The sequence below is a fragment of the Labrus mixtus genome, chromosome 12 (assembly GCF_963584025.1).
Source record: "Labrus mixtus chromosome 12, fLabMix1.1, whole genome shotgun sequence".
Taxonomy (NCBI): Eukaryota; Metazoa; Chordata; class Actinopteri; order Labriformes; family Labridae; genus Labrus; species Labrus mixtus.
Genome location: NC_083623.1, coordinates 17,786,852 through 17,810,780, shown reverse-complemented (window position 1 = coordinate 17,810,780; position 23,929 = coordinate 17,786,852). Strand labels below are relative to the sequence as shown.

General features: G+C 40.8%; 2 protein-coding genes across 5 annotated transcripts; one reads left to right on the top strand and one right to left on the bottom strand.

The window, feature by feature from the left end:
• The first annotated feature begins 136 nt into the window (after window positions 1-136).
• On the top strand, window positions 137-8,610 carry LOC132985177 (ectonucleoside triphosphate diphosphohydrolase 5-like). The gene is made up of 14 exons (XM_061052409.1): window positions 137-182; window positions 2,762-2,994; window positions 3,415-3,494; window positions 3,744-3,887; window positions 4,331-4,406; window positions 4,898-4,933; window positions 5,293-5,381; window positions 5,459-5,541; window positions 5,874-5,935; window positions 6,291-6,392; window positions 6,701-6,844; window positions 7,148-7,204; window positions 7,390-7,505; window positions 7,950-8,610. The coding sequence occupies exons 2-14, from the start codon at window positions 2,763-2,765 to the stop codon at window positions 8,031-8,033; spliced, it is 1,305 nt and encodes a 434-aa protein (XP_060908392.1). The 5' UTR covers window positions 137-182; window position 2,762; the 3' UTR covers window positions 8,034-8,610.
• Window positions 7,876-23,929, bottom strand: znf410 (zinc finger protein 410). Of its 4 annotated transcripts, none has more exons than XM_061052405.1 (12): window positions 23,802-23,929; window positions 23,374-23,435; window positions 23,158-23,226; window positions 22,863-23,028; window positions 20,828-21,013; window positions 19,808-20,029; window positions 15,328-15,487; window positions 14,360-14,541; window positions 12,981-13,070; window positions 12,688-12,807; window positions 10,637-10,756; window positions 7,876-8,955 (listed from the first exon to the last, which is right to left on the bottom strand). In XM_061052405.1, exons 2-12 carry the CDS (start codon window positions 23,413-23,415, stop codon window positions 8,855-8,857), a joined length of 1,458 nt encoding a protein of 485 aa, XP_060908388.1. In that variant the 5' UTR covers window positions 23,416-23,435; window positions 23,802-23,929; the 3' UTR covers window positions 7,876-8,854. The 4 variants fall into 4 exon arrangements, with proteins under 4 accessions (XP_060908388.1, XP_060908389.1, XP_060908390.1 ...); XM_061052406.1 differs by having other exon boundaries at window positions 22,896-23,028; XM_061052407.1 differs by having other exon boundaries at window positions 23,158-23,209.

Sequence of the window (23,929 nt, the reverse complement as noted above, 5' to 3'; positions counted from 1 at the left end):
CCAGTTAAATGTAAACACCTGAAATAAAGCTACTACTGATAACAGAATAAGCATATTGTTCTATTTGCATGTTCATTCATTGTTTTATTCTGTCATGTGTTGGTGAGTGAGCGACGCTCAATAACTTTACCACAACGCGGATTACGTCACGAGGAGTCAGCTGCAGCTAGTCGGACATCATGGTGAGCCTGGACTGTTTTCATCATCAACACTCCTAGACGCTTGAAAAGATTGTTTTCGTCGTGCTTTTTTAATCGTTTTGGAGTGTTTTTCAAGTCTTGTGCTCACTTCTGCTCCTTTGATGAACCGGATGTATCGAGATGTTTAAACTTCACCGGCTAGCTTTCTCCCACGCAGCATTTATGCTAGCTGTTGACACAATAGTTTAGGGTGACGCCAAGCAACTTTTGAATAACCTTAAACGTAACCCAAACTTTTAAAATGTATTTTACTGACGTCAAATTTAGCTGTCTAAAGTCAGGAGGACACAGTTCACCAGTTAACATGACCTGTAGGTCTTTATAAACACACGACAGGTGACCTGACGGTAACACCGACAGCCACGATTTAGTTACGTTAACATTCATAACTCGAGTCATGTCGTTTTAAATACATAGTCTAATATAAGTGATGTTTCAAGAGATTACATAGTCTAATATAAGTGATGTTTCAAGAGATTGTGGACTCTAGTTCACTTCATGTAGGCCAGTTATTTTACATGTCTGTCTGCTTTAATAACCAAACATGTCCCGCCCCTTTTGATTGGCAGCTGTCATATTTACTATCTATGGTAGGGCTGGAAAATATATCGAGTTTTTAAGATATATTGATATATTTTCAAACAAGATAAAGGGTAAGACAATATCGTTAATATCAATATAGTTTAAGTTGCATTAAAATAACATCATAGAGGTGCCAGGTCACCTTTTTCTCATCTCACTGATGATGACTGTCTGTCCCTCTTTAACCCTGCTCCTCCTCTCTCTCTCTTTTATTGTATTTAAGGAACATTTTTATTTTATAATATTACTTTTTAAATTCACAAACGGGTAGTTTATTTTTCCATGTGTTTTCACTGTTAATAAAATACATATTGATATATATCGAGTATCGCCATTCAGCTAAACAATATCGAGACATGAGTTTTGGTCCATATCACCCAGCCTTAGTCTATGGCTGTATCCAATGCATCAGTGCATTGGAAACGGCTGCTTTATATTTTTATGCAAAAATTTGCTTATTTATTTCTGTTAACGCCACAGTAAAAGAAAGATTTTCTTGGTTATAAACTGTCTATTGACGGGCAAGCCACAAAGTGAGCCTGACAGAGAGATCAAGCATCCCCGCGCTCATGTTTTGATTAAAAATTCTAAACAGATGCGATTAGATGTACCTGTAGCTAATGTGATTTTATTGAGCCTTGTGAAAAAACGAAATTGATGGTATTTAAGACACCTGTAGGCACAGCGATGGTATTTGAAACTTTGAAAGGCTTGGTATTATTGAAATTAAACGGAGATATACATCTATTTAAGTGTTTGTTCATTTTGCTGAGTCTCAGTTGAATGTGTTTACTGTCTGCCGTGGATATTAAGCTTTTTAGGAAACAACAGGCAAGAAAAAATGCACAAACTTGACTTGATTTAAGGTCAAGTAAGTGAATCATGCAGGTTTTTTCTTTATTTTTCTCAAAAGCGGACTCAGGTCCATAGACCACTCAGAGCACTTTGTCCACTCTAGCCAACAGATTAACCTCATTTTGATGAAATGATCCTATATGTACAAACTAACTGCCATGACTTTTTTGTTTATATCTGCGCTTCTAGCTGCTGAGTATACAAAGAGCGTGATGCCTCATTTGATGATATTGTTTGGGCACGTCTATGATTGCATCTAATCTCCCAAAACATTTGTCATTGTCTCAACCACGTAGCTTGAGCTGTACATTTCTGAAGACGGGTTTATTTTGTGACTTTCTAAGCAGAACGCAGCTTTAAATGAGCAAACATCCAGACTGACACTTTAGTTCTTAACAACTTCAGTGAGAGAATAAATAATAAAGGTGTAAGGGACCAGAGTCAGGACGCCCAGCTTTTAGAAAGAACTTTTATCTGTAAGTCACGATTCCATTACACCCTCCTATTCATTTTTCTATCTTGCTCCAGGCAATCGTGCAAGTGAAATTACTGAATTTGAAACTCAAATTGGGTTCTGCAGGCAGTCAAATTCCTCAAGAGAAACTGCTTTTAGTGTCTGTATTTTCTGTTAGCATAAGGTTGACATTTTCTCTGCAGGGTTCTCCAACACAGCAGCGTCTCACTGGGGCTTTGAAGACATCATCATTCCTCACATTTCTTATCTGAGTTTTGTAGAGAGATGTAGAGACACGCTCGAGTTGCCATGTATTGATTCAACATCAAGATCAAAGGATTAAGGCTCACCAATTTAAGTCCAACATGTTGAAAGTGTGATGTTTTCTAAAGCGTCCAGGAGTCACAGGAGTTGACTCAGCAGGTTCAAGAGTTGATTTCGGGATACGTCTGTGTGTGGTTGGCTGGGAAGTCTGACAGGGAGTGGTTAGAAACCCTGGTTAGAAACCCTGGTGTACATATCTCTATTACCTCTGACTCTTCTTTGCTTGTCATGAAGTCATCCAACATCTCCCATTACAAGCCAGCAATCGTTACAGTTGATTTTTCAATACATTTATAGTGACACAGTCCTGTAACTAGAGTCTGTTGTGTTTCTGCTGTTTCTCCAGAATGAAGATGAAGCTCTCCGTACTAATTCCACTCCTGGTCCTGCTGGCTATTATAGACCTGAGCCAAGCCCAGGTCAAGACCTCTCTCCTGGATTTGACAAACAGCATCGGGAGCATCCTTCCCAGCCTCAGCCGACCTGCAAACCATAGCAGGATCTTCTATGCAGTGATGTTTGATGCAGGAAGCACAGGGACACGCATTCATGTGTACACATTCATCCAGGGTGACTCAGGTAATAGCTGGTAGTACTCTGACCTGCTACTTTATGCTCTTTTAATCACATTATTATATCAGCATGCAGGGTGAGAGGCAGGTTAAATGATGTGTGTTAATGCAGTGTCGGACATTGTATTTGCACTTTTAGTCAAATACTATAAAGATATAAAAAGATTTTACAGTTGGGTAAGAAGCTGTCTTTTTTTCATTACTTCAGCTTGAGTTCTGTAAACCTGCTCGCTTTAACCGCAGGGGATAGAGGTTATCCTTGAATTCCTTCACTTTTTAAGTAATAATCCTATTTTGACAGAGTCAACATGCCTAATTTTTGAATAAGTGGATATAGTCTATGTGTGTATGCTAAGCAGATTTAAGTGTCTTAATGCTTTAAATAGCTTGCTGCATATTTGATGTGGGTGGATCTTGTATCTTTTAGCGGAGCTGCCACTTTTGGACAATGAGATGTTCCATTCTATAAAGCCGGGGTTGTCTGGGTATGCTGACTCCCCTGAAATGGTGAGTTCATTTTCAAATCTAATCAATGATATTGAGCTGAAAGGAAAGGTCTGCTGGCTCTCCATTGTATTCAGAAAGGCTGCTGATAGCCTCCCTCAGCGGGGAATCACATTTCACTAATGAAAGTAGGTAGGAAGTGAGAAGAGCAAAGTGACAAACAAGTGACTGATATGTAACACTGTTTTCACGGCTCTTACCAGTCACCCTGTTGTCAGTGCTGAGCAGTGCTGTGTCGTACTGTTTTTAAAGGCCGCACACACGGTGAGGATGCTGCTGAAGGTGGCCAAGAAGACTGTGCCTCGTCTGGAATGGAAGAGGACTCCAGTGGTGCTCAGAGCCACAGCTGGACTCAGGCTGCTGGCCGCAGAGAAGGCCCAGGCTCTGCTGGAGCAGGTAAAAAAACAGTGCAGAGGTACTGAGACAAGACATACTGTTGGGAGCTCTGCAAAAAAAAAATGTATTCGGGGAGTTGTTAGGCGCTACATTGTCTGACACTCTGAAAGGAGTGTGCAACCTCTTATCCATAGAAGGAGCCAGCAGAAAGAAAGGAACATTTCTTCTGCTATGGCAGATAGTATGACAGACACAAGAGGAAGAGTATTGTTATCAGAGTGGTGGGAGCTTAGAGTGGAAAGGATAAGATAGTAATGGATGGCCCTGGGGCACCTTGGAAGATAAGTGATACTTTATTAATCCCCCTGAGGGGATTAATTAATCCCTTCAAGCGGAGGGCACCTCTGGATGAGCTACCATTACAGTAGATGACATTAAGGCCATTTCTCTGCTGCTCCCCCTTTCTCTCTCCCTCTGCTCCCTCTCTTCTTCTCCCTCTCTAGGTTCAACATGTGTTTGATGAATCTCCTTTTTTGGTCCCAGACAACAGCGTCAGCATAATGAACGGCACCAATGAAGGTAACGTCTGCCCACCCTCTGCCCTGACAAGCAACACTTTCGTCAGTAATCACAGCCACTCATGTTCTCTGCGCAGCGCTTTAGAGGTGGCATCAGAGATTCCTCTGCCCTACTTAAAGAGTGGGGTGTAATTTATATGATGAATCTGTGTTTACTAAACATTTAACTTAATTACAGGAGATTATCTCTGTCGTTTATGATGACTCTTAGGAAAAGGAACTCACTCTTCAACTCCAAGGTGTTGAGGCTTTAGAGGCTGTGGTTATGTGCAGACAATTTGTTTTTGTCTGTTGTGCTGCAGTGTCAGTGATTTGTCAGCATTTCAACCTTGTTTTCAGGTATCTTGCTCTAACTCAAGTGTTCGCAGATCTTCGTTTATGTGTATGCCGTCAACAGTAAATGAAAACGAAAATTTGTCATTAATTTTTCTGAAATGAAACGACATTTCAGCTGTAATGTTGTATCTCTGTTTGCTTATCTCTTTTATGAAGGAGTCCTGGCTTGGATATCTGTCAACTTTCTGACAGGTGAGTGCTGTATACTCATATCTGGGCTGTCTGCAATAAAGAAGACAATATATCTTTCCTGACTCTGTTGTATTTTCAGAGCTCAACTACAACTACATCCAAATGTAATTTAGTGCCTGGATTTCTCAGTGTCTTATTATAGACCCTGGTTCACAAATACAGGCTAACGATGATCAAAATGATTATGTAGCCCAAAGGGAAAAGCTGTGATATTTATCAGACTCAGTGTTGGGATTTCTTGTTCTTTTTCGACTTGCACATTCTGTATCAAACTGGCCTTTTGAAGATAACATCTTAGGTGTAACTGATTAGCTCCGCTCTGTTGTGGCTGCTGGATTAAAGTGTGGAATGTTTTTTAGGTCACCTGAAAGCACAAACGAAGAAGACAGTGGGGATCTTGGATCTGGGAGGAGGATCCACTCAAATCACTTTCCTGCCAAATCTCAGGGTAAGGTGTTTGTTTGCAGATCTACGTACAAATTACAAAAACTTGTTATTCACTATTTCTTTCTTCTTCCACCTCAGAAAACCATCGGAAGTGTTCCTGTTGATGATTACATTGGCAGATTGGACATCTTCAACTCAACATTTGAACTGTACACCCACAGGTAACAGATTTAGTGGTATGTGTCATATTACAGGTTTACTACTTGTGACCACATCAGTTGTTTCTATTCAAAAGGATTTATTTTTATTTTTAAGTAGCTTCCTCTACCGACTTGTCACAGCAGTAATGCAGAAATTCATGTTGAAACTTTTCAACTTGATCTGGTCTGTTTTTTTAATTAGGACAGCATCTATTATCTGATTAGTCATTGGGATGTGAATAATAGGCTGACCATTTGTTTGGCCTAATTACAATATGACTTACTTGTTACATACCCAGTCTGTTCCTGTTCACTCTTTTAACTGTTTGACAATCTTATTGTCCTCCATCCAGTTACCTTGGAAATGGTCTGATGGCAGCGCGACTGGCCACACTAGGCGCTCTGGGTGCAGAAGGTACTGTGCTTACATGATGAAAAGGTGGCCTGTCGCCATTAGCTGTGGGTCAGAGTTGTTCATTGTGTGTGTGTGTGTCCCTGATGGAGACAAAACATTGAGTCAGTTCTCCAAGCACTCTATCCTGCCTGCATCTTCCTCCAAACACTCAGTAGAAGGGGGTTAAACTTGTTATCGTAGGAAGTCTTTTCTGTCCACTAAACAATTCAACCCAAACCCTGTGATGAATCACTGAAGGGCTTCAGGGGAAATCGAGTTGGTCCCCGTTCTTGAGACATTCTCAGACCACAGTAACCATTAGTGAAGCAGTTGAGTCAGTCAGAAAATTAAATGAGTCATGTTTCTGCTCTCACAGGGTTGGAGTGGCGGGTTTTCAAAAGTTCCTGCCTGCCAAAGAAGTTCAGGGACAAATGGACTTTTGGAGGGCTGACCTATCAAGTCAGCGGGCACCCAGATGGTAAGATCCTGTTGATGTATTGTAAGTGAGTTTAGACAATTCAGAGCTATTGGTGTGGGAATAAACAATTTTAAAAATCCCTTTGAAGTTCATTGTGATGGGTTTAACCTTACACTACAAACACACAGAGGGAATCAGAATGACACATTTGAGCAAACACAGAACTCCCAACTTGTGTGATAGCAGCCAAACATCCGTAGTAAAGCTTTTAAAGCCCATTAAAATGGACTTAGCGGTATTACACATCATTTCATGTTGTTCCAGTGAAAGATGCATAATTCACACGGCTGTCTCTGTTTTCTCTCCAGGTTATTCAGGATACAAGCTCTGTTATCAGGAGGTACTCAAGGTGGTGAAGGGGATTATTCATCAGCCCTACGAGCTGGAAGACAGCAGCGTCTTCTACGCGTTCTCCTATTACTTTGACAGAGCGGTGGATGCAGGCCTTATCGGTGAGCACACTCTCACACACACACACACACCTTACATAATTATACAGACCCAGCAGGATGTTATTACCCATCCCAGTGCCAGACACAGGCAGGACAATTTGAGTCATCAGCACCTGTCTCTGTGGATTTGACGAGTTGTAGGTGTGCAGGTATTAGAGAAATTGCTATCCTCTGCCAGTCTGAAAGGGCACCTGCTCTGTTATTAGTATTAAGGGAATGTAAATGTAGATCTTCTCTCGTAATGATAGGTATAGCATTTAAATGTAAGAAAATGACCCAAATCCCCCCCCTCCCATGTTGCAGATGGGGTCCAAGGAGGGTTGCTGGAGGTCAGACACTTCAAGAAGAGAGCTAAAGAGGGTGAGAAGCAATGCATGGTAACAATGACAGATCTGCAGCTCTATGTACTTGAGACACAGTGCGCATCTCAACTGTCTGGACGAGTGTCCTCGCTGCTTTCTGAAATCCTGCCCTCAGCCTCTCAGCAGAATACAGATGACTGATTACCCATCCTAACAGTCACAACTCCCCCTCTGTCTGCCTAGTGTGCAATAAGATGACCAAGAACCCTCCCATCAGTTCTTTCCTCTGCATGGACATGACCTACATCACTTGTCTGCTCAAGGACGGGTTTGGTTTCAAGGAGAGCACCGTGCTGCAGGTGAGGCAGAACTCACAACATGTGATTAACAGAGGCAATACAAAGTAAAGCTCATTTTACATGGTTGTTAATTATTGTAAAATTAACTTCTCACATATGAAGTTGTGTTGTTCAGTTCAAAATTTAGGAATCAAAAGCTATGAACTCTTATTTAAATACGAGTGCATTTAAAATAGCCTCCATTCAGTATTTGTTTCTATGATTTAAATAGATTATCGATGATGAGACTAAAAATGTGACATTTAAGAAAACACAAAATGTACTTTTTAATTAAGGTAGCACTACAAAATCTCCTGAAAAGAATGAGTCCCCGACTTTGTACAAAAATGAGAAAAAATAAAATAAAATAAATAATCATAAAAGACACAAACATTGTTATTTTTTTAATTCAATAAATACAAAAGGCATTTCAGTGATTTGGTGTTGGGTTTCCCCCCCCTCTAGTTGACCAAGAAAGTGAACAACGTGGAGGCAAGCTGGGCTTTAGGCGCCACATTGGATCACTTCCACAACCTGAAGATCCACTGAGGAGGAGGAGGAGGAGGAGGAGGAGGAGGAGATGGAGGAGGAGGAGGAGGAACAAACACTGCTCATAGTGGGCACTGCCTTATCTACCAGCCCCAGACATCTGCTGTTTATTTTTGTCTAACCTCATGTGTAATTTATCATTTCATTTAAAAAGCAATTATTCTCAAGTGTTAATACATTGAGCTGTAAATGAGCAATGTGTGCCTTACTCAGAGAACAAGTGGAGCGCTGGAGGTCCACACTTGAGAGTGGAAGAAGTTAACCAATACCACGCTCACGCTGAGTCAAGCAGCTTTGGGCATTTTGTTTCAGATGGAAGTTTCTGTGTGTGGTTGTGACCAGTGTTTACATGCAGCAGTGTGATATACTGAGCTGTAACAGGTTTTCTTATCAGTGATACAGATAATAAAGTATTCTCTTTCCTGGTGCATTTCAATTTGACCGTCAACTTAATCAGCTCTGGCAGGACTCAGTTTCTATCAGAGAATATCATCACTACGTTTCAACTTCAGACTTGTTTACAATGATGTTTCTTGGAACAATGCGTGGTCATAATATATTTTCATAAACTTTTAAACCCGTCTCAGTTTTTCTTTGGGAGTATTTGAGTTCAAAAACTTCAGGAAAAATGTTGTTTGTACAAGCGTCGCCATTTCTCACTTTTCAAAATAAAACCATCATCCGTTGCTAATTACAGATATCTACAGGTGTTAAAGTCCTTGATTATTCTATTTACAAATACAAGTCTACATTTAGTCCTCTCTGACTGACAGTGTAGTTCTGCAGAAAATGGCAGTGTATGTGTATAATATGATGGCAGCCTACAGCAGCGCCACCACATCTTCTCCATATGCATGGCCTTCGGTCGTCATGGTCACCAATTCATGTGGCTGTGAGAGAACTACCACTGAGTCTGCGGAGCCTGGAGGGTGGGACACAAAGGAGAGGAGGTAAAGAGAAGCCAACTGTGAGCATGAAATATGACAAACAGTGAGTCACCTGTCAATCTTACAGTATATGTTCAGAATGCTAAGCTACGTCCGTGATGAGAGGACAAAACGCTAAAATGACATTTGTCCTTGAGTTTCTGAATGCTCTCACCTGGTTATACTTCATTGTTTTAATGCTGACAGGCCAATTTAATAAAAACAGAAGGACATTCAATGATCCCTTTAATGAGCCTATAAAAACATTCAGAGTAAAACACCAAGGGAGTGGATGAGGGGTTGCATATCGACTATGAAATGCAGATTAGAGGGGGAAAAATCTCAGAGTTAAAATCAACAGATAAATGCTATAAGCTCTTTTTAAATATGCAACAAAGTAAAATAACCAATTTAAATATTGACTAAAAATGGAACTGTAGGCCTTTCTTACAACAAAGGGACACACAACAAAGCAGAACCTAAGTTTTGTGTTTTTATTTGTTGAAACTGTTAAAAGTGTTGACTGAACTTTGGTCGCTTTTTTTTGCGGTGCTGCCTGTTACATAAATACCTTATTACCGTAAATTGCAATATGAGGTAATAATATTCTAATTGTGACCCCCATTTTCATTTAGCGCTGCAGCTCTCTGGTGTTTGGCAGAAGTTGTCGATATTTCTTTGAAGTTTAGATCACAGAAAATCCAGTCGGACAAAAAGAAATGGGAATGTAAGCCAAGGAAATGAACTTATAATTCAAGAGACTTTACTATTAAAAAAGTAATCCCCTAAACGTGGTTATCCTGTGTTTGTTGGAGAGGATAGATACATTGTACAACCATAAGAGTTAAATTTAGAAACCTGAGGCTGTGTCATTTTGACAGCTAGAGACCGACAGTGTAGCAGAATTCAAATAATGAAGCTTCACAGTGTTGAGCCCTCCAATTGTAAAATATGATCATATATGTTACAGTCAAGGTGTTTTTAGTGACTTCTATCTGTAATGTAATCAGCTAGGTGTTTCTGGAGCAAACAGCAGGACTACAACAAAGAGAGAAAGAGGCGACAGATGGGAGAGAAACATCCAGAGAGTATAAATAGCATCACAATACCCAAACATATGTATTTATGTGCCAACGGCAGGGAAGCAGGTGTTACATTTAGCAGAATCACTACGGTTCATCCTGAATCTACTAGCAGGCTGAGGTTTTCTCCGTGCAGAGATGTGTCATCACTGAACTGGTTGGCAACACTTTTAGAAGATTTTTGTCCCTTTTTCTTCTTGCAAAATTACATCTTTGCGATAAACCTGAAATCTAGACGACACCATTTTTTCTTACACGAGTGAGAAGTTTAAGATTGAGGTACCGACAGGTTGTTTGTTTAAAATCTGAAAAGAGTTTTTAAGGCAACGTAAGCAAAGCAGAGGTACAGTATGAAAGATCTGACAGCTGCTCTCTGATTGGTTAGTTTGTTTGCTTACAGGAAAACATCTCAAAGTCATGAAAACACACAAAAGCTGCTTGAAAAGAAGTGGCTACACAAAGAACACCAGCACAATTACAAAAAAAGAAATAAAAGAAACATCAGAGAGAAAGACAGCAGCTCGTCAGCACTTCTGACATTAACATTAACACAGTGTACAGCGGGGTGATTGGGCTGTGAGACGTCATATCTTACCTGGTGATCTCAGCATAGCGTGGTGGAGGTTCATGGGCTCCACAGCTGTTGTCATGGTGACCATATCATCTCCATTTTCGCCATCTGCCTCCAGCAGGCTGCTTTGTGTGAGAGCCTCACCTGTCGGACACAAACAGACAACAAACGTTTGCTTTTTATTTTTCCAGCTGAGCAACATGAAAAGTCAAGGTATGACATTGTGTGTTCCTTTACTTTTCAAACTTCAATAATAGTCTACACACACATTTCCAAACATGTCTGTAGATTTTTTATTTGATAAGAGTAATCATACCGTCATGTTCATAATGGGCTTCCAGGCTTGACATTTGAAATGTCTCCTTGTTTCTTGTTTAGTGGCTGTGCAGTCCACGCTCATGTTGTAAAGGTGATGTAATGATCAATAATCTCTGGCCACAGAGGAAGTAAACAAACTGCTGCTAACTCTATTACTTTTCCTGATCAAACTAAATTCATTTGAGATCATTATCCCTTCTTTATTTTTCCATATATCACATGTCATTATTTTCTTGTCTGTTGGATTTCTTACTCTGAAAATAAAGGTTACATTTTTCTCCCTGGTTAATTTTTCCATATCATATCATATTAAATAAATATTTAATTAATTATTTCGCTGTTTGTCTGGGCTCTTAAAAACTAAACTAAAATAGTGATTCACCGACTTTGGTGTTAGCCGATCAAAGTTCTTTAAATAAACATTGTAGTGACTTAATTGACTGGTGTACTCACCAATATCCAGTTATAGTCTGATACAGGTTCAGTATCATTCTGTATTGTACCTCTCTCAGACACATGTATAGATTCGGTTAGTTTTCAGGCACCGCAGACGCAGCTTTAAATAGGACAGTGTGCTAAGTTACACACTACACATGTTGGCAACAATGTTGACCTGCTTCAAACACCATGACAAACACTCTGCTTGTATGATCAACTTCTCAGAAGTTCACAAGTACACGGTACTCTGTTTTATACTCATCCAGCCCTGAAAACAACAATAATCCACTATACTTTTCATTCTTTTCATGAACCCTGTTTTAGGATAAACACTCGTCTGAGACATCAGTGTTCCAAAGTGAAATCTTCTCATTACTTCCAACTTTTAAAGTTACCTTTTGACGCCTTTTCTTGGGGTTGTTTTTAGGACTGTCCTTATTCCAACAAAGTCGATTTAATAATTCATCTGGTATAAATAACACAGAGTCTCCCCCTCTGTTGTGAAGCTACATCTTTCTTTTTGCTCCGTTTTTTTACAAAAGACCAGCGTCTTTGGGGAGGCTGACCCGAATAAATCTGCTGTTTATAATTAGAGCTTTGGCAGCCGTTTCCTCCGTGGTGATTCAGCTGCCGTGCTTCCCACTGCTACACAAATGTGACAAGGAGGAAAACACTCTGTCTGCTCTCATGTTTCATGCCAAGAAGACAACCTAATTTAAGCCGATTTTGTACAATTAGACGCTATGTTTGAACATACAGAGCTCATTGAGAGATGCTTTTATTCTGAAGCGGTACTGGAGCCGATACTGAGAATAGAGGCAGGAGTGAACAGTGGTGCATTTCTCCACAGCTGCAGTGGGTGGATTTACACAAACGCCCACTCATTTATCAGAGTAATTTGTTCGTTGACGGCAAAAGGAGCTTGAAGACATGAGTTTTAGTTATTGTGCCGTTTTAATTTGGTGATTACAGACAAATCTGACCCCATCACAAGACGCCCGACAGGCCTCTATCTGCAGCACAGCTCTGCTATCTCTGTTCTTCTAGAGATATGAGCCATCTGAAACGATTCAGCTATTAAGCCTGAAGAATAAAAATCTTCATGATTAATTTTGAAATGCTAAAAAGGCATTCATTATTCAAGTAATGTTCCTAAATGTAACTTAAACCAACACTTTCTCTGTGCACTTTTTGAAATGTATGTGCTGCTTGGAGCTGCATAATCCATGGATTAGCATTACCGCCTCCTGCACAGGGTGTGTGTTTGTTAGTGTGTGTGTGTGTGTTTGAAGGAAAATAATAATGCCAGTGAGAAAGACCTGTTTCTCTGCTTTCAGTGCTGAGCCCCTCCTCTCCGTGCCTCTTCCTCATGTGGACGTTCCTGCTGCCCGACTGAGAGAACGTCTTCCCACAAATCCCACAGTGATGAGGCTTCTCGCCTGGGACACGACGGACAACAAACATAAAGAGATGTGAAATGATGTGATCCTGCTTTGAACTGGTGCAGCATGCATCTCGTCAAGGCAAAACAGGATACAGTGGATTTTGGAGGGCGCTAATTAAAAAAAGAACAGCGCTGGGACGTTCCACCTGTAAACTCTGTTCCACTCACCAGAATGAACGAGCATGTGTTTCCTCAGACTGGAATACTCTGCAAAGGATCGCCCACATCCATCTGCTTCACACAGAAAAGGCTTCTCTCCTGGAAGCAGCCGCCCACCCCCCAAAACACACGAGCACAAGCACACACACACACGCACGCACACACACACAGAACTCCATTTTACAAAGATTTACAAATATACAAAGCATTACTTTGCAGAACTGCACGCATTCAATTATTGGATGAGAATATGGGAAAATGGATTTAAACAGCTCAAAGCAGTCTGGAGGTGTTGAACGCAGCTCTTTTCCTGTTTATTTTACCCACAGTGACAGCTGACCTAATTTGATGCAAACTAAATTATATAATATTAAAAAAAATCTAATCCATCTTCAAATGTTTCTATACCATTTATTTTTCTTTTCTGATACCAACTCAAAGACCTGAATTTGTGAAACGGCTGACACAGGGTATGAATATGATTCAAGTAAGCTAATAAAAAGATACATATGATTATTGTTACACCTGAGTGCAAGGTATGAGGAAGTTCTGTGATGTGTGATAACACTGCAGCTGACTGTTAGTTAGAGCTACGATGGTGTGAGTGCATGGTCCAAGAATCATGCTCTTCATCTGATAGGTCAATTGTTGTCTTGCAGATGTGACTCAGTGGATGTACATTACACTTAATGTATGTGATAAAGGCAGTATTTTGTTTATATTGTGCATGATTACATCAAAATTGACTTGCAAGTGATTGTGCAGCCCTGAGTTTTACCATCTGTAGGTCTGTGCTTTCACCCTGTATGATAACACTAGTTTCAGCCTTTGCATACTGTACGCATGTTATTTTACTGTCGGGGTTTTTCAGGGTGATTATTGCCAAGTTACTGTCAGCCTGCTTACAATGACTAATTTGACAATGTCTGCTGGCTCTACGCCGTTTGTAGCAGTTTCAAGGTTGTGTGCTGTTTTGGAGCAGCTCAGAAGAATGTGTTGAAAGAAGAGAATTTATTTTGACATTTGTGATAGCAGTATCCATATCGGAAAGACTTTACATTCAATTAAGTTGATATAATAGCTCATAGAGAGCAGTTCTTCCAGACTTGTGGGTAGATATAAACACTATTTAGTTGATCTGCTGAAGAGTCCCTAGAAAGAAGACGCAGACTGTCTATCAGAAATATTAATGTCACCTTAAATAAAACATGACAGAGGACTGATACTCGAATGCAGCAGTGAATCGGAGGCGCCAGTGCTGCTGACTCTTCACATCTCCACCTTGACTGCACCTTCCAAGCATTAAATGAGCGCGGTCTAATGGTCTGACTCAGTTATTGCTTCCAGCATGTTGGTGCTTTTATATGCATGTGTCTCCCGCTCCCCACCTGTGTGCGTGCGTCTGTGGTTCTTCAGGTTCCCAGCAGTGGTGAACTTCTTGCCGCAGTTCTTCTCCTTGCAGATGAAGGGCTTCTCGCCGTTGTGGGTCCTCATGTGAACTTGCAGCCTCTGCAGCACGTAGAAGCTCTTCCCGCATCCCTCCGCGCCACACCTGAACATTCGGTCGTTCCTGTGAGAAAAGCAGACAAACGAGCCTCAGCGCCTCCCCGCACACAAGATTCATTTAGAGCCCACCTCGAGGTCAGACGGGGCAACCACAAGAAGATTTCCTGCACTGGTGTGAAGACAACACCTGATGCACGAGCGTACAGTTCTTTGTAAGTTTCAGCTGTGATTCTTCCAGAGAGGCAGAGAGCTTTCAAGTTAAAAACCTGTGGAAACACTGTGATCACTCAGCTGTGAAACATCTGTACAGCTCCGCTCCGACACCTAGTCTCAGAAGCCTGAGGATAACATATTTAATCACTATTTACTCAGATTTCTCCAGAGTTGTACAGTTAATGCCTCTGAAGTAATATAACATAGAATGATATAGCCACATCTTCTGAAATACCAAAGCAACTATTCTTGTTTGTTTATTTTGGGGCATTTTTAACACAGATTGAAATGCTATACAGGACTCCTTCTGTTGTATTTAATGTTTGGTATTCTGGGAATAATAACAACCTTCATACTTACCGTATGTTTTACAGGTAATAATGGCTTTGATTTTCCCTTAACAGTTTGGTTCGATTGCTCATATTACATTTAAAAGTGACAGTGTGTAATGGCTGTATTAGCCTGCAAGCTTGTACTATTATTTTTCAATTTGGTAAATGTATCCACATTAGCTAGGCTTTGCACATGGTTGAATATTGATGGCAGCAGCAACTTGTAGGAACTGCTGCCTGCAGCCATTATCTTCAACTGCTGTGCATGTGTGTGTGATGTGTTAAATGTGTGTGTGACGTGTTACCTGTGTGTTTTGAGGTGGTATTTCAGATGAGCCGGCCAGGTGAAAGTCCTGCAGCATCCCTCAAACGAACAGCGGAGGATCTGCTTGGAGAGGGGGCGGCTGGTCCGAGGCGGGAGCTCTCGCTTGTCCCCCTCTGCTATCAAACTGTGCGTGTGGTCACCTAGGCAACAGGAAGAGGAAAGTGAGCGGGGTTGTGCAGAAAACAATCCAGGAGTTGCCAGGTGGTCGGCCTCTGGAGCCCGGCCGTATAAAAATCTAATCACTGGGTAGAGACTGAGACCTGCTGAACAACTGCTGCCAGAAGAAAACAACCCGAAACTGAACACAATCACTTGCTTTTTACCTGCTCAGACTCCCCACTTTGAACACTGTTAACAGGTCCAATTTTGCTTACAGCGTCTCTGCAGTAATGCAGCCATAACTGATACCCCACTGCTGAAAGAAACTTGTCTAATCTAATGCGAGTTGGTGGGAGGGCAGCTATTACAGCGGCTCAGATAGAGGAGCTTTTAGTCCCACACTGAAATCAGTTACAGCCTGCTGCAGACTTCTCATTTACCAATGTGCTCATTACTTCAGGCCCTGTCTTTACTGCCACAGCAGCTCCCAAGAACACTATATATCTTACATTGTGCTAAAATATAACATCATTGTCTTGGTGAACCTGATAAAAGACATACAAGATCGGATCCAGAAATACGTTGCCTTCTTTCCTTTGAACCATTTCTTGCCTCGATCTTAGACAAGCTTAAAGAGGGCAAAACAAATGTGGAGCAGGTAAGGGGGGATCACCTGTCAGGCTGAAACCCATAATGATCTCTTTTGCCAAAGGAAAGGAAACACCTAATCAACTTTCTAAAGCACGTTGGGAAAAGGACCTAAACCGTGTTTTGTCCAAGACTGGACTGTGGCACTAAGAGCTCCATGAATGGTGCATAAAATGCTCCAGCTCGCTATCTGCTTCGTCTCAGGGTCCAGTTAACAAAGCATATTGTGCTCATGATGCTCATGCCTGTAAAGTTGTCCTGCTCCGAAAAGTTTGTTCCTGGATAGCATCTGCATGTGGAGATGAGCTGTCAGCATCTTTCTACTGCGCGAAGCTGCGCTCTCCTGCTGACGGGGCTCAATTTTGCCATATACAAAACATACATATTTGACCTTTTTACCCTGTGAAGCACTTCAGTCAACGGATGATGAAGTGAAACGAGAGGGGCCACTTCTGACCGGTTTAAATCCAGATTCAATAGATGAAGTGCAAGTTCATATGTTTATACAACAAGCCTCCTTCGACGACAAAGCCAGCAAAGTAGCTTGTCCAGATTTTAATAAAAACCTACTTATCGCTCTCCTGCACAATAGCCAAGACACTTCATACCAGGGCCAGACAGATGTGGGATTTTTGGTGCAGATACCGATATTGGGGAAGGAAAAAAATTGATACAGATATATGGGCTTATATCTTTCTAAGATCAATGTTCGATCTGTAGAGATAGATAGACAGATAGACAGATAGACACATTTATTGTGTTGATCCCTCAAATTCAGTTCTCAAACACTTGTGTAAAAGATGTACACAGTATAATGTAGACAAGACGGTCACTCCACTGAAAAGTAACTGGGCATGTACGTGCATCACCGCTTGACATTCTGGAGAGTGGTAATGTTTGTTGTAGTCCATATAGCACCCTCTGCTGGTGACAGCTAGAAAGAGAACTGCTAGTGTAACACAATGAAAACTCAAATTAAATACTATTTGACTTGTAAAAAATTCTCATAAAATCGGCGCATTTCTGCGCTAAAATTAGCCGATACGGATAGTCACTGGACAAGCCCAACAATAGGTCAGACTCTTCTTCACACATGTTAAAGTGTGCCTGTATGTGCTGTGGTTGATTCTCTGACAGCCCTGGATGGATTTAACCCTTTAATATAATGATTCAAGTGATTTTAATGGAATACTTTCAAACTTTATTTACAGATCATTTAAAAGAGTATTTTAAGAATAAGTAATTTAAATACTTGTTAGTAAGTAATTAATTAAAATAAGTTATTTTTTTCAGTCTATCTGTCTGTTAGCCCATTTATTTGTGGATGACAGTTTTTTGCTTTAAGGCTCATTTGCATAGAAAGGGGGACAATCTTACCCCAAAGACTGCATAATGGATCAGTTAAACAAGTGCATGCAGCACCAGAGCACAGTGATGCTGTTTGCTCTGTGGCACAGTTTGGGGTGCATTTTACTCTACAAGTGTGCTGTGTGAATCAGGCCCACAGTAAATTTAAATTATAAGTCAACAGCTGCCAGATGTGATGTAAAAAGACATTTGTACATCACAAAACATCTGAGATAAAAGGCCACAAAGACAAAGTGCAGAACTATTTCTGAGGCTGTTGTGAAAGATATATTTTGATAGTGACAGCAGGGCAGTGTACTGCTGTGTCTTTATCTTATTTCAGGAAAACTGCCCAACCATCACACCATCATTAGCATAATATCTGTATTAAAACAATTACTCTTTTATGTTCCAAGAACTGTGGGACCTGCAACTGGATTCATCCCACTGCCTGTAACATCCAATACCAGAGCACTGCTTCTTGTGCAATCTGAGGGAATTAAGCTTTGCCAGTATATAAAATAATAATATCTCCTTAAAGCTAAAAAAAACCACTGCTTAGTCTCTGGCTGTAACACCACTTTTAAAAATGTGTTGAGACCTCTTCTGGAGAACTTTAGACCCTCAAGGCAGTTTAAAGAATAAGAATGTCAAGCGTGGGATCCAAATTAGCTTTTTCTTGTTTTTCTTTCATTTTATGTTCCCCTTTTTTCTACTTATTACTTTGTTCCCTTTGTCTCACACATTCACTTAGAAATACAAAACGTTACCAGATACACATGTCTGGTTTTTTTTGTTTTTTTTGGGGGGGGGGGGGAAGTGGGAGATGGGGATATGTTCACTGTGCTTTGTGTGCATTTGCAAAAGTATTCATAATATGAAATAATAATATGAAAACAATCTTTTAATGTACATAACTGATTACAAACCCAAACAGCATTATTGAGAAAGGAAACTTGTATTGCAAAGCATAATAACCCAAAACATTATTTTCTCACAAACCTAAACATTTCCACCAATAAGCGAAGAAGAAACTACAAACGCAATAAAGCAGAATTGAAGTCGAAGATCCCGAACAAAAGATCCGGGTGTGCATGAGATAGTCTGGGAGCTGGTAATGATGGGAATAAAATTCACTCCCCTTTCACTTTTCTAACCTGGACCTCCGGCTGCAATTTGGCTCAGAGGGAGTTCAAAGATCAGAGACGTAGCTAGGAGACACGGCGCCCTGAATGTCATGGGTGAAATCTAACTGGTCGCCTGTGGAGGAGAGTTAAAATGTGGTGTGATGCAGCGCAGACTCCTGGTGAGGGTCAACAGCAAAGGAATGTCTGCAGTTCAGATCAGAGAGGGGAGCTGTACAGTGAGGGGGGAGATTAAATGTAACGTTGAACTGAGAGGGCAACAGATGAGAAGGACATTTTAGCGAGATGAGAATCCATAGTAGACAACTGCTGACAGTAAAAGAAGGGTTTGTAAACATATTTATAGCATTTCGTATTCATAGAATTTACCAATAACGGTGCCACTCTAGTGTTTCAATAGCTTTGATTGTGTTTCCATGCCAGCTTTATTCCTCCATTTCAGGTATTTGTGCTAAACTAAGACTGTGGGTAGCTTCATATTTAGCACACAGACATGAGAGTGGTGTCATTTAACTGTTCTCTAAAAAACCTAATAACACATTTCCCAAAATGTCAAACATCAACATCAGATGATTTAATATCCTTCATGTGACATTTTCCTGATGTCTTGTTTTATCACCTGTACGCATCTTGTCCTGTCGTCTAACCTGCATCTCTCTGCTAACTGCTGCCTCATACTCTCTCTCTCTCTCTCTCTCTCTCTCTCCGTCTCTGGAGCCTGCATTAGTCACATTACTAAACGCACATTAAATCATCAGAGACATGGCACACCGAAAGGTACTTAAGCGCGATCAATGTTTCACGATAATGGAGCGCTGACAACCATGCTGGATATTTGCAGACAGATTTGTAAATCTATGAAGACAAAGCAACAAATTCATTTTGATTGAGAGACTTCTGATCAGGAGTGCTGAACACAGTTTCAGTCAGTGCTGATTACACCACATTTTCATCTCACTGCTGACCTCATTTCTCTTCTTTCTGTCTTTGATGCCTGCCGTAAGTAGACCAGCTGATGTTATCTCACACTAAAATGTGCTGCCTCCTGCACACGAGCCTCATTTCTATTTAATTCTCTCTTTTTTTAGTCTTAACCATCACAGACTGCTAGCTTTGAAGCACATACAACTAACACGGCCCACATCCTTCAAAGCATTTCTTCCGTCTAACTTACTTTTCAGGCCATTACTGCTTGCACTTATAAATACAAAGTCACTTTACCGTTACTGACACTTGCCGCTCTGGCGTCCTGGCTGGCCTTTGCATCTCTCGCAAGCTGCGCCCGTGTGGCGGCAATCAGGCTGTCATGTGCCAGCTCCTGTACTCGCAGATACCAGGGAGCGCTGACATCCATCCCATAGTCCCCTGATGAGACCACCTCATCATCATCCTCACCGGGGCCATCTGCGGCGAAGATCAGCGACTCAGAGGAAGCTGTGATGCCTGCCGGGGAAGAAAAGGCAGAAGGACAATCATTGTGAAACAGGGGAACTCAAGGCCATCGCAGAAGTCTGCAGGATCATCAATGATCCAAGTCCATTAAGGTCATGTCCCTGAATTCATTATTATTCACCAATCACACTCAGCAGTTTGGGTTGATGTTTTACTCTGAATGGCTAAGAGGCTGCTGGCAAACAGACACGTACACCCACTGAAAACAACACAATCCCCCTTTATTCAAGATTTGAATTCAAAGTAACAAAAGGCAGAAAGTGATTCTGCCTTCTGAAAGTCTTTTCTATCTGTCACATCGCTCACTGAGTCACAGACTGAACACAGCGCTGCACAAAAGGTGCATGTCAAGGGACCAAAATTAATTTTCTGGCTCTGCTGCCAAGGGCTGATGAACCAAGAGAATGTGCCTGCCAAGGATCATTTCTTCCAGCCAAAATAATTCACAGTTTTCTTCATGAAAATGTGTCACCCCATTTCTTTTTAGCTCTCCGTGTAGAATCAGGAGCCGTGCGAGACACAAAGTGCATACAAAAAAACAGATTTAAAGTTTTAATGTGAAACTTCTCAGCCTTCTGAAACAATGTTTGAAATCAGGAAGTGAGTCATCTTACAGGAATGAAGCTTTGATTGATCGTAACGAATGTTGAAAAAGCTGATCACTGGTTGATTAAATGTTGCAGACAGGAGGAGTTTGTCTTACTGAAGTTAGCACCACATTTGTGCATGGTGGGTGTAAATTCAAGAATGTGTTTATGTGAATAGTTAAAGGTTGGTTAGTTCTTTTACCTTTGGCAAGGTTGAGCAGGACATATGAAGGGCTGTCCGACTGCTGCAGGTCGTGGAGGATGGGTGGGGGACTGGGTGAGGCCTGTGGATGAGAGTGTGTCTGGACCACCAATGGGCCTCGCTCCGACACGCCTCCAAACTCTGACAGTGAGGGAGAACTCTGAGGATCATGGCTAAGGCCTCCATCTGAGGAGAAAATGAAGAGTTTCAATCTCAAATTAAAATAAATACCCAAACCAACCCAGCTTTGTTTTACACTGGCTGCTATAAAATATGTACAGTTGCTTCAAGGATGCACAAAAAGCACTTAAGAATATCAACCTATCTGTGATAAAACTCATCATTATATATATATATATATATAACACATTAAGTATTTATGGTAAGTTATGGATGCCGTGTCTCTTGAATAGCTGAAGCCGCTGGTGTTTTGTTCTTACGGGTTATAATTTCACTTAAAAAGTGTTCTTTCCATAGCAGAGTCAGATCTTGTAAGACTATTTTATTAACACAGGGAAGAAAGCAGTTCAACACATAAGTTTCTAACATAAAGGTTACGGAGAAGTTGTGACGACAGAATATATACACAGATACTGTGGGAAAACTGCATTACATAAACAACAAACTTCAGGTATCCAGAGATGTTTTAAAACTTGATTTAAAATTACTAGATGGGCATTTTCCTCCATATTTATTGTTTAGTAGACTGCTGACACTAGCTGCTGCGTGCGCCCCCCCGACCCCCTCAAACAAATAATCACAGCACCAGCACTTCATTCATTACTGCCCTACACTGTTTACCGAGTACTGAACCGAACACCTGCTATGCACTTTCTTTCTTAGAGCTTTTTATTTTTTTAGACTTCAGTGTGTTTGACTTTTGTTTTCATGTCTTTTATCTTTTCAATATTAATTTCTCTGTCTGTCTGTATGTGCTGCCACTGACAGGAGCTGCTAAACTGGTTTTAGTTGTTTTTCTAGAAATGACAATAAAAGATCTATTCTAGTCTAGTAAAAGACAACTGATCTTGACATAAAAAAGATGCAACTCTATCTCACAACTGTCGTTCATGTATGCATTATCATGCAAAACAAGATCCAGATGCAAATAGAAATAATATCGGAAAACAATTGTAAAACCTCATATATCTGATTTTATCACTATTTATTATAATCGCTTGGGGGGAAGTTATAACAAGTTGTGATCACAATATTAACATATCAGCATATGTTTAACTGTTATAGAAGTAACAATCTCACTTCTTTACTCATGTTGAACATTTGAAACTGAACGTTATCTCACTGGCTGTCATGATAAACTCAGTCCAGTCAGTCAAATTCAGTGTGGCTGCTTAATGCTCCACATTTCTGCTGGTCAGCTGTTGGGTGCTGAGCAGACACTGAAGATTGGATTTAAAAATTACTTCACTGAAAACTTAAATAAGCTATTCGAGAAATGAGAATTAAGAAAATATTTGATTTGTGTGCCAAACTAATAAATAAAAAGAAAAACTTAAACGGTCTATAGAGCGCCATAAAGATGAGGGGAGCTACAGATTCAGGTGATAATATTTTCATCACTACAAATAACAGCTTTCACATTTATTTACCTCTTTTATTATTTGATGTAGTTACTACATAGTTATTTCAAACACATTACATATATTTCATCATTTGAAGACGAAGAAAAAAAGATTCAGAAACTGTTTGGCACTGGGTGTATCTTCAATGCAGACATTTAAAACGTTGCGATGTTAAGCTCCACAGTTTCTCATGTTATATGAACAGATATGAATATTAAAGCAAATAGGATAGTCTTTCAGTGGAAATTGCAAACTCCCTATGTGGTGTGAACAACAAGGGTTCTGAAGTGCACTTGTATGTCATTTAGGCTATGGAGGTGTCCTGAGGGACAGCTGTTAAACTACAACTATACGCTATGTCGCAACAATAAAGGAGACAGTTATATAACTAAACAACAGCTGAATCACCAGTGGTACAATGCGGCATATAGTAACCCTGAAAACAACTCAACTCTGAACACCACTGATGGTATTTAGCTGCTGACCTGTGAGCTCGAGCGGGCTGCACAGTGTGCTCTCAGCCGGGGCCAGCAGAGGCAGGCAACAGTGTTTGGACTCTGAGTCCTCCAGACCCTGCACAAGAGGGATGGACGCGTTCTGTACAAACTGCACCAGCAGCTGAGCAGAAAGAAAGAGACACAACTTTTTTAAAACATGTGCAGTAATGGTTTTGAGTTTTATTTAACGTCACAACAAAGTCTCCCCCTGCAATAAGGACTGCGCGTAAAGATATGATGACAGAAGTACCTCTGGTTTGGAGTCAAGCTCATCAGAAAGCATGGGTCGCCCTGTGTGGAACCTGCAGAATACAATCAGCTGCTTACACACACACACACACACACACACACACACACACACACAAGGAATTTGTCTTCAGCAACAATAAAAGGATAACACTGGTTAATCCAACATGCTACATACATAGTGTGATGCTGGAGGAAGTCTAATTCAAACAATAATTACCTCAAATGTGACCTGCTGAATATGGGATACTGTGTTGGTCATGCGCGCAGGCTGTAAGTCATCTTTTAGTCCAAACATCACACAGACATCACACAAACATCACACAAACATCACACAGACAAAACAAGATTATTATCTGCTCTACAAGAGGACAGCGAGTACCTCACATTTGTCCAAATAAGAAGCTTTTCAAATGAGTTAACTACATGTATCTTCCACTCTAAAGCCCAGAGCCAGTGTGGCTTGTTGTTGATGAAGCCGACAGATAACAGATAACTCCGTTATTAACTTAGCTAGCAGGGTTAGCAGTTCACAAACTAGCTACAGGAGCTAGCAGACTGATGAAGGCGTCCCGGTGTCACAGCATGGGTCACAACGATACACCGTGCATATAGGTTAGACTTTTCACATTAAAACCATTATTTTACCTTGTAATAGTTGTCCGACTTAAGTTATAGTGTGACAGAAGCAAGAAAATAATTGTCCCAGAAGAGAGTAGCAGGTTTGTTCTACGGAATCTCGGGTGGAACAATATTTGTGTACTTCCGCGTTTTCC

Excerpts from the sequence above, each read along its gene's own strand:
- LOC132985177 (XM_061052409.1), top strand. The coding sequence starts at position 2,763 with ATGAAGATGAAGCTCTCCGTACTAATTCCACTCCTGGTCCTGCTGGCT. Across the intron at positions 5,382-5,458 it reads CTTTCCTGCCAAATCTCAGG|AAAACCATCGGAAGTGTTCC; the intron begins GTAAGGTGTTTG and ends CTTCCACCTCAG. Across the intron at positions 6,393-6,700 it reads AGTCAGCGGGCACCCAGATG|GTTATTCAGGATACAAGCTC; the intron begins GTAAGATCCTGT and ends TTTTCTCTCCAG.
- znf410 (XM_061052405.1), bottom strand. The coding sequence starts at position 23,415 with ATGACCAACACAGTATCCCATATTCAGCAGGTCACATTTGAG. Across the intron at positions 23,029-23,157 it reads AGCTTGACTCCAAACCAGAG|CTGCTGGTGCAGTTTGTACA; the intron begins GTACTTCTGTCA and ends CTTTCTGCTCAG. Across the intron at positions 14,542-15,327 it reads TACCACCTCAAAACACACAG|GAACGACCGAATGTTCAGGT; the intron begins GTAACACGTCAC and ends CTTTTCTCACAG.